This window comes from Oryzias melastigma, linkage group LG8 (assembly GCF_002922805.2).
Source record: "Oryzias melastigma strain HK-1 linkage group LG8, ASM292280v2, whole genome shotgun sequence".
NCBI classification, from domain to species: domain Eukaryota; kingdom Metazoa; phylum Chordata; class Actinopteri; order Beloniformes; family Adrianichthyidae; genus Oryzias; species Oryzias melastigma.
The window spans coordinates 3,721,485-3,731,463 of record NC_050519.1 but is presented as its reverse complement, the minus strand read 5'-3'; the positions used below and the strand labels follow the sequence as shown (position 1 = coordinate 3,731,463).

General features: G+C 35.6%; 2 protein-coding genes across 3 annotated transcripts in view; one reads left to right on the top strand and one right to left on the bottom strand.

The window, feature by feature from the left end:
- rnf113a (ring finger protein 113A) overlaps positions 1 to 3,361 on the top strand; it is a 4,194-nt gene extending 833 nt beyond the window's left edge. Inside the window, exons 2-10 of the mRNA XM_024272778.2 lie at positions 365 to 444; positions 516 to 611; positions 1,084 to 1,191; positions 1,277 to 1,386; positions 1,475 to 1,581; positions 2,724 to 2,813; positions 2,883 to 2,976; positions 3,047 to 3,153; positions 3,222 to 3,361. Of these exons, the coding sequence (XP_024128546.1) occupies positions 365 to 444; positions 516 to 611; positions 1,084 to 1,191; positions 1,277 to 1,386; positions 1,475 to 1,581; positions 2,724 to 2,813; positions 2,883 to 2,976; positions 3,047 to 3,153; positions 3,222 to 3,289 (860 nt within the window). The 3' untranslated portion in view covers positions 3,290 to 3,361. The remainder of the gene's footprint in view (positions 1 to 364; positions 445 to 515; positions 612 to 1,083; positions 1,192 to 1,276; positions 1,387 to 1,474; positions 1,582 to 2,723; positions 2,814 to 2,882; positions 2,977 to 3,046; positions 3,154 to 3,221) is intronic.
- strada (STE20 related adaptor alpha) overlaps positions 3,187 to 9,979 on the bottom strand; it is a 13,049-nt gene continuing 6,256 nt past the window's right edge. For both annotated transcript variants that reach the window (XM_024272776.2, XM_024272777.2), the window contains 9 exons: positions 8,817 to 8,919; positions 8,528 to 8,649; positions 8,352 to 8,460; positions 8,154 to 8,277; positions 6,562 to 6,733; positions 6,373 to 6,477; positions 6,008 to 6,261; positions 5,876 to 5,918; positions 3,187 to 4,107 (listed from right to left, as the gene is read on the bottom strand). In XM_024272776.2, the coding sequence (XP_024128544.1) occupies positions 3,952 to 4,107; positions 5,876 to 5,918; positions 6,008 to 6,261; positions 6,373 to 6,477; positions 6,562 to 6,733; positions 8,154 to 8,277; positions 8,352 to 8,460; positions 8,528 to 8,649; positions 8,817 to 8,919 (1,188 nt within the window). In that variant the 3' untranslated portion in view covers positions 3,187 to 3,951. The remainder of the gene's footprint in view (positions 4,108 to 5,875; positions 5,919 to 6,007; positions 6,262 to 6,372; positions 6,478 to 6,561; positions 6,734 to 8,153; positions 8,278 to 8,351; positions 8,461 to 8,527; positions 8,650 to 8,816; positions 8,920 to 9,979) is intronic.

Below are 9,979 nucleotides of genomic sequence, written 5' to 3'. Positions count from 1 at the left end.
TAGCTCAAATGCTAAGCTAGTTTTGACTGTAAATCTAGCTGGTTTCTCTCATTAACATAGTAATTGTAGACGTTTTAACGGACTATAAGCTTCTTCTTCATGTTTTTGTCGCTGTGTGATTATGTTATTATCGCTCGGATCCTGTTTTGTGTACATTTTTAAAACTATAAACATCACAGAATTTATGGTAAACAAATGGCTAAATCGAATCAAGTTTTTCTAGCTAAGGGGAATCTGTTAGTTATTTTTGTTTTTCAATATTAATGGTGTTATTTTAGACTGTCTGCTAGGAATAATTTAGCAGACATGAATGCTCATTAACCCTGTCCACTATCAGTAATAACATTTAATCCTATTTTTCCAGATGCCAACAGTGAGGAGGAACAGAGTGTGGTGGTCAGAAGAGATAGGAAAGAGGGACGTGTCAACCCCATGATCCAGAAGGTTCGAAACAGTGAAAAGATGCTGTAAAGCTTCACAGAGAAACCAGACGGTTACTTTTGTTTTGATTTCAGACAAAAAAGGTGGAGAGAGATGCAGTTTCTTCAAGTGACAGTGAAGAAGACAACGAGGGAAAGATCACCGTCGCCTACAAATCCACACGATCAGCTGTAAGTTGTGTCTGAACCTTTATGTGTCCATAAATGAAAGAAACATTTTTGCCTCAAAACTTTACAGCTGGATATCTCTGAGAATGTTTGCCATTTTCTTTTGTTACTTGATGTTATTTTGGGGTTGTGAGGGTCTGTAAGCTAGCGGGAGAGAGTGTAAACAAAAGAATGCTGGGATATCAGTTTAAGGTTAATTCCACGTCAACAACCCAGAGGCAGATTTCTAATGAGTTAATGATGCTCTACAGTAAATGTTTATTTTTTTTTTTTAATCGACACCTGCTTTTTAATTAAAAAAAAGCAAAAAAAAAAACTGTATAATCATATTTTTTAAAAGAATACTGGGAATAATTTTGCAATAGATTAAAATATAGTTGGAGTGGAACTTGAAAGTATTTTTCAGAATGGGCATTTTTTATGACATTAATGTAATTTGTCTGAAATGTTTTGCCCAATCCTCTTTAAAACCAAGAAACCAGAGGGACCTGAAGACATGGGGGCAACAGCCACGTACGAGCTGGACACAGAGAAGGACAAAGACGCTCAAGCTATTTTTGAGAGAAGTCAGAAAATCCAAGAGGTAAGAACTGTCATTCTTCAACAAAATTCAAAATAAAATGCTTAAAATGCACTAATTTATGATTTTTTTGTTTTTGTTTAAGTAGGAGTTAACAGGTAAAGAGGATGATAAAATATATCGTGGCATCAACAACTACCAGAAATTCATCAAGCCTAAAGATACGAGCATGGGCAACGCTTCCTCTGGCATGGTCAGGTGAGGCGAAGGATTTTTATCTTAAAAACAAAGGGAAAAGAGGCTGTGGAAGCTAGAATGAATAAAATATCTGTTCAATCACTGACAGAAAAGGACCAATCAGAGCGCCTGAACATCTGCGGGCCACCGTTCGGTGGGATTATCAGCCTGACATCTGCAAAGACTACAAAGAGACGGGGTTTTGTGGTTTTGGAGGTATGTGTAGAACAGGGGTGTCAAACTCAATCACACAAGGGGCCAAAATCCAAAACAGACTTTAGGCCGCGGACCGGACAGGATAAACATTTATTGAACAACTACATTTTGAAATCTTTAAAACTGTAACTTTTTAACATAATTATGAACTAGATATATAGCATTACCTACAATAATGCTAGTGTGAATGCTGTAAGCTGAATTTGAAGATGCTGAAGTCGATAGCCAGCTAAAATATTAGCTAAATGCCAAATTAGCTTAAAAAAAACCTTAAAAAAACGTAAGCAGGTAGCTGAAAAAATAGCTAAGCTTAAAAATATTTTAAAAAAAAAACGGAAAAAAAAAAATTAGCCTAAACAGCTTGCGTGTAAATATTAGCCTAACTCCTAAATAGCCCAAAAATATACACATTTTTAAAGAAGCTTAAGTTAGCCAAAACAGCTAGCATGTAGCTGAAAAAATAGCTAAACTTCAAAATATCCTAAAAAAACTGAAAAAGCTAAAACTTCAAAATATCATAAAAAAACTAAAAAGCTAAAACGTCAAAATATTCAAAAAAAAATATTTGCCTAACTCTTAGATAGCCTAAAAAAAATTTAATAAAGCTTACGTTAGCCAAAACAGCTAACATGTAGCTGAAAACATAGCTAAATGTCAAAATATTCTAAAAAAAAAATATTTGCCTAACTCCTAAATAGCCAAAAAAAACTAAAAACAAAGAAAGCCTAAGTTACCCAAAACAGCTAGCATGTAGCTGAAATATTAGCTAAACTCCAAAATAGCCTAAAAAAATCTTAATAAATGCCAAACTTGTCAAAAAAAAAGCTAGCAGAATGCCAATTTTTTAAACCTTAAACTGTAACTTAACATAATTATGAATTATAAAATGGCAGGAATATTATTCCCAAATAAATCAACTTAAACATTAAATAACTTCTATATTTTACTCTCCATATAAATATAGTTTGTCAAAATTATACAAGTTAAAAATGAGCGCAAGATAACATCGGGCCATTAATAACATAAATAAAATGATCTGGAGGGCCGGATCCGGCCCCCGGGACTTGACTTTGACATGTGGTTTAGAACTTTAACTCCAGAATGCTTCTTGATTTCTATTCTGTTTTTTCTTTCTTTATCAGACAGCTGTAAGTTCCTTCACGACAGATCCGACTACAAGCACGGCTGGCAGATCGAGAGGGAGCTGGAGGAGGGCAGATATGGAGCAAATGGTGAGCTACCGTTTTACGTTTGATCTTTTGATGCAAACATTTTCCACAACAAAAGTGTTTCCTATGAAGATGAAGAGAATTACGAAGTGAGCAGCGATGAGGAGGACCTGCCCTTCAAGTGCTTCATCTGTCGAGAGTCGTACAAGAACCCCATCGTCACAAAGTACGTCCTCTTCAAATGTTTCGCTCCAGCGTTTCGGTTGCAGTTTGTTGACCGATCAAACGTCTCTCAGGTGCAAGCACTATTTTTGTGAGACCTGCGCCCTCCAGCATTATCGCAAATCGAAGCGTTGCTACGTGTGCAATACTCAAACCAACGGAGTCTTCAACCCTGCGAAAGGTGAGCCCGCCCACAAATAAAGGATGCACTGAAAACAACCAAACGCTTTATTTTTTTATTCATTTCAGAGTTAATGGCCAAGCTGGAGAAACATTACGCTGCGCTGGCCGACCAACCGCCATCAGATGAGGATTAGCATCTGGACATCTTTGTCTCTTAAGTGTTTGTTGTCCCTGTTTAAATTTTGAATAAAAGCTCTTGTTTTTGATGAGTCGTTGGGTTAAAAGCTTAACCGAGGTCCTGAAAGAATTCTAATGCAGCCGAAAATCCACATGCAGGATAAACGAGAATCAAGATAAGTTACACCCAGAATAAATTCAAGTACAATCAGAAACAGACGCTTGCAGCATGACATTAGTCGGGTTTCAGGAAAACGCTTATTGTTCAGGGGAAGTTTTGGACAAACATGGCTTGTTGTAGCTCCAACATGGGGGTCTCTGACCTGGTGGGCCCTGAGGTAGGACGTTCACTCAGAATATTCTAGTAGCAGCTTCTTGTTTCTTTAGGTCCAAACTGGACAACTAAGAAAAGCCACAAAAAAAACAGATCTTGTGAGGTTATTTTTTTGGCTTGTAGTGTACAATCTGTTCAGTAAAATACAGGAAATAGTACATTTCTAGAGAATAAAAGCATGAATGGGACAGGCAAGATGGCCGAAGGCTTTTTAACATCACCGCCTTTTTTTTTTTTTGGATGGATGTTTTTCATATTCACCATGAGGTGAAAAGCAAACCCCATCCTGACCGACTGGAGTCTCTCAATACAATCTTATGCTGGATTTCACACCAAATCCTCTTGTCAGAAGTCCCAGTCGTCCACATCCAGGTGGCTCAGACTCGATTCTAGGCTTGCCAGTCCGGAGGGGGAGTCCTGCGGCTGAGAACTCTCGAAGCTGGTGATGGGTGAGACGGGCTGCAGCAGCTCGGGGAGCGCTTCAGAGGGCCGGCGTTTCATCTGAAAACAACACGCCTTATTACCGTACGGCTCTGTCCTTTACTTTGAAAATTTCTCATCTGTCAAGTGACAGTTTATCATTTCATTTAACACAAAACAATTACAGTAATCCATTGGATTACAAAAAAGCATTACTGGAAAAAACATAATTGTTTGGATAAAAGTAATAAAGTTGTTTCTGAAATGTTTTACAAACTCTAAAATAAAAATCAGTAATTTTACATTGAAAACAGTTAAGTGAAAATCTAATATAATGTATAAATTGATGTTTTATTAGAATATATTGCCATTTCCCTACTTTTAATACAATTGAAGTTGAGAGTCAGAAACCTTTAACAGTAAAAGAGCCATTTGGGCTCATTTTCTACTGATCAAAACCTACAAGGAGCCGCACAGATTTACTTTAGCCTTTAAGGAATTTGGATTTGCATTCATTACCTCCTTTATTTTTTTTAAATTTATATGAATTATTTCCATTTTTAGGCATGAACAGAAGCACAAATAGGCCTATAAAAAAAATTTCGAAATGTGATTTTTTAAAAAGCTTTTTTAACTTTTACCAAAAAAGCTAGCTTGTTGCTTAATTACTAGCTAAACTTCAAAAATAGCCTAAAATTCCTCAGTAAACTTAATTGTTCAAAAATGTTAGCCTGTTGCAAAAAATAGAAGCTAAACTCTAGATTAGCCTAAAAATACCAGTAGATAACAAATTGGCCAAAAAAACGTGCACATATTACTGAAATATTAGCTAAACTCCAAATTAGCATAAAAACACAGTAAAGGCCAAATTAATAAAAAAGCTAGCTCTTTGTTTGAATACTAGCTTAACTCCAAAACAGCCTAAAATTCTTCAGTAAACTAAATTAGTCAAAAGCTTTAGCCTGTTGCTAAAATAGAAGCTAAACACTAAATTAACCTTAAAAGCCCCAGTAAATAACAAATTAGCTAAAAACGTTAGCATGTTGCTAAATATGAAGCTAAAATTAACAGTAAAAGCCCCAGTAAATAACAAATTAGCTAAAAACGTTAGCATGTTGCTAAAATAGTTAAGCTAATTCTAAATTAACCTTAAAACAATAGTAAATAACAAATTAGCCAAAAACATTAGCCTGTTGCTAAAATAAAAGCTAAACTCTAAATTAGCCTAAAAGCCCCAGTAGATAAGAAATTTGCTAAAAACGTTAGCCTGTTGCTAAAATAGAATTTAAACTCTAAATTAACCTAAAAATCCCAGTAGATAACAAATTAGCCAAAAATGTTAGCATGTTGCTAAAATAGAAGCTAAACTCTAAATTAGCCTAAAAATCCCAGTAGATAACAAATTAGCCAAAAATGTTAGCATGTTGCTAAAATATTAGCTAAACTCCAAATTTTTAGAAAATTTCTATAAAAGAATAAAACATATTTCATGAATATATTTAAAGGCTTGTTGCTAATCTACTTTAAATGTTGAAATTTGAAGACTTTCTCATTCATTTCCGATGGGGCATATTTTGCTCAATATTTCAAAAACTATAACGTTTATAATTACCAAAAATACAAGCAGTAATGTCCTGAACAAGCTGAACGTTTTGATACCAAGATTGCTGAAAATGTGATTGAATTTTTTTGTGCAGAATTAGTATAGTGTGAATGTTTACATAGCATTCACACAATCAATGGTAATTAAGTAATCCGTACTTTAAAAAAATACTAGTATTTTATTTTTCTTCAGCCAGAGAGGAACCACAGGTTGCAAACTCCTAGTCACATAAAAAACCTAACAAACCTGTTTAAAGAAGGGATGTCCGCTTAAGGTGGTGGCAGAGGGTCTGTAGAACAAATAAAAATGTACCGACGTCATCTTAAAATATTCTGACTCAAACATCTTGAAGCATGTCCTGTGTGAAAAGGAGCCCACCTTTTCTCCGGATCCCGCTGTAGACACAGCTCCACAAAGTGGTGGAACTGCGGGGAGAAGGTCCGGTTGTAAGGGTGTCCTCCGGACGAGGACGAAGGTTCTCCGTTGGAGTGCCGGGCCCCTCCTGCTCCCGGGCCTTCACAGATCCCAGAATCGGCACCAGAGCGGGACGGCTTCAGTGACAGCTCCTCCGGGGGAATGGTGGTGGTGTCCAGTAAACACGGAACTGTTCCGTTGAGCTTTTCCAGTAACATCTGTGGAGAGAAGTGTTAATACTTTACATTTCTTTTGTATAAACGTAAAAAGAAAAGAAAAAAAAACAGTTTTTATGTTTTAGTAAAATAAAACGATTCATTTTTGCTCACCTGAGTGGCTGGCATGTCTTTAAACGGTACGTGCCCATTAGCCAGCTCGCAGGCTGTGATACCGAGGCTGTAGATGTCTGATCGAGAGTCGTATCCCTGCAAATTCTGAGAAACAAAAACCTCTTCTTTACAGTTTTGCATCCAAGGTAGACTTCACAGTAAAAACCCAGTGGAGTGTAGGAGAAATACCTGCTGCAGAACTTCCGGGCTAAGCCATGGAAGCACCTTGATGCTGAACTGGGGGAAGTCGTGGACCACTTTGGCTCTCTGTCCGTGACGGATCAAACTGAAGATGCTCCGCAGGCCCGACATGCAGACCTGTCCGTCCGCAGAGATCAAAACATGGCTGGCCTTCACGCTCCTGCAGAGACAATTACAGTCCTTCAAATATGGAAGACTTCTGGTCGTTTCTGTACGAGTTACAGTAAGAAGCAAAAAATACTAAGATGTTCTTAAAGTTCAAATCTTTAGTAGAAAACTTTCTTTGATGTTTTAATTAGATTTCCTGACAGATTTTATGCTTAGATTATATCTATGGGGTCAAATGAGGATCAGCTTAAAATGAAGGAAAAAATCGACTGAAAACTTGAAAAATAGACATTATTATAACTGAAAAAAATGGAAAACTTGAAACAATTGAAAATAAAAAAGGCATTGTAAATTTGAAAAAAAAACTGAAAATTTGAAGGGAAAAAAACTGAAAATTTGAAAAAACATTTTTTTTTAAATTAAAAAAAAACTGAAAACTTGAAATAAATCTTGAAAATCTGAAAAAATAGTGTAAACTTGAAATAAAAAAATATTTTTCAAATTTTCAAGATTTTTAAGTTAAGTTTTCAGTTTTTTTATTAATTTAATTTTTTTTCTTCACATTTTTTTTTAATTTTCAGAACTTTTTTTCAAATTTACAATGTCTTGTTTTCAAAAATTCTTTTTTTTTTCAGTTTTCAAATTTTTACATTTTTTTCAGTTACTATGTCTAATTTTCAATTTTTTCGTTCACTTTAAGATGATCCCGATTTGACCTCTTATATATCACTTACGTTGTTTTGAATTAAAATTTAACAAGTTATACAAATCATTTTTTCTTTCTTTTTAAATCAAACAAGTTCCTGTCTTTTTATTTTATTTTATTTTTATTTTATTAATGCAAATTAATCGCACTTCTCGGAGTAGCAGTCTCTCTTTCCCTAAGCGGTGCAGTCATCCACTGTGTGCATTTAAACACTTCATTTGGTTATTTTCCCACTTATAGTATGCTTATTTACAAAATAAATAAATATACAATCTGTTTTTTAGTACTTTAATCTTGTTTTTCTTTTTCTTTTGGTTTAGATCACTTTTTCACAAAAAGTGGACTATTTAATTTCATGGTCTGGCACGTTGTCATATCATATAAATTTAATTTTGTGATTATTCACAAATAATAAGCGGTCGGCAAATACTGTAAATATAAAACATAAATAATCACAATTAATCCCGATTAATTTTGCCCGAGGTTGGCGATTAATTCGTTAATTTTTTTTAATTGATTCCCGGCCCTTATAAGTGATTTGATTTTTTTGCAGTAAATTTCTAATGAATTGACTCAATTTTGTAAATTAAATTGATTGTGACAGTAAATAAAAAGCATTTTAAAAAAACGGTTTGATCCCTCAATTGTTCAAGCTTTTGTTCAAGTATTTGTTTTTTTGTTTTTTTATTTAAAAAAATGTCTTGTTCTTTGATGATATTTCTAACCACATATTTGTAAAATGGCGTCCCGTGCCCCTGCAGCGTACCTGTGCACGTATCCCATGTGGTGGATGTATTCCAGCGCTTTCAGCATGCCGTGCAGAATATACGCGATGGTCTGCTCGCTCATGCCGTCAACGAAATTTGAGCAGATGAGATCTCGGGCCGACCCTGCAACACAAACCCAATAAAAAGAGGCACTCTTCCCTTATATTAAAATAAAAAAAAGGGGGCGTGATCCGTACCATAAGCCATGAACGGGGTGATGACCCACAGCTCGTTCTCAGCGATGAAGACGCTCTTGTAGGGTAGAATACTGGGATGATGGAACAGCTTTGACACGTGGAGTTCACTCTGAAACGTGGAAACAATGTTAACGAAAGCAGAAAAGAACGATCAAAATGAGAGTAGGACTCCTCACCTGCAGGTAGGTCACCATGTCATTAGTGCACGACTCCAGGTCGATTCGGCGAATGGCAACATGCTCCCCTGTGGCTTTGTATCGCGCTAGATTTACAGTCATCAGATTATCTAATCCCTTCCCTGAAACAAAAACAAAATTCCGATTAGCACCTGACGCTTAAACACAAAATTGTAACTTTTCAACCGTTAACAGGATCATTCCAGTAGATTCTGAAGGAGAAAAGCGGCTCGTTGAGCCGCTTTTCTCCTTCAGAATCTACTGGAATGATCGAGTTATCGCTACTCACCTAGAACAGCGAGCAGCTCGTACAGGTTGCTGTCAGGAAGGAAGCTGCCCATGGTGTCTTGATGGGGCCGAGGGGTCAAACTGTCCCGACTGTCCTCATGGGCCTGGACAGGGAAGAACAGAACGTGTGTGGACTCTAGTCATTACTGGTTTTATTCCCCAAATATTTGACAGCAGAAGTGATGACGACCCGCGTCTAAAGTGTTAAACAAATCAAAAATAGAACAGACTTGCTTTAGTGAAGAAAAGACAAAAAACGTGTGATAGGAAACATGTTCAACGCCTACAGACAACCAACAGAATTTCTATTTATATTCATGTATTGCTTTAGTGTTGCTGTTTGTGAAACACTGATTTATACAAACTCGTAACAGGTTTTTGTGCATCATAACATAAAAAAAATCTGATAAAAAGAAATCAAAATAGTATTTTATTTGATTGGAAAATGATTTTGCATCACAAAGATTTTTAGAGAAAAGTTCGTTTTGGTTTTAAAATTCCTGATTTCCAAGATGACGGAAAAACCAAGAGAAGCGAAAGAGAAATGAACGACAGACTCACCCTGATTTGTGTGTGTGTGTAATTCTTGATTTGTGTGCAACTTTGGATTTGTGAGCGCTTTGATCTTGATTTTTGCGTTTCATTCTTGATTTGTAAATCATTCAATACATTTTGTGGATAAGTACAAACATTACGACTTTCTAAAAAATACAATCTACACATGCACAAAATACATTTTGAACAAACTAACTACTCTAACAAATCTTTAAAAATCACTCACCACAAACCCACGTTTACGCACAAATCGGATGTGAGACTCTTTTCAAATCGCATTATTAGTTTTAAAATTCAATTTAATTTGCTTTTGACACAAATATATTCTATTCTACAGACAATCAAAGGGAACTTATCAATGTGTTGAACACAGAGTTAATCAAAATAAAGTCATGGATGGATTACAGCAAACTATCTTTGAATCTAGACAAATCCAAAGTGATGTTTTTGGTAATTACAAAGCCAATACAGAGCTCTCAGTTAAAGTTAATAATGACTTAATCGAAAAAGTAACAGAAATTAAATTCTCAGTTAATCAATCTGAGTGTATTTAAGCGTCAAGTTCCGTTATGCCACGTTTTCATTGCCTTCACGGTTTTTGTCATATTT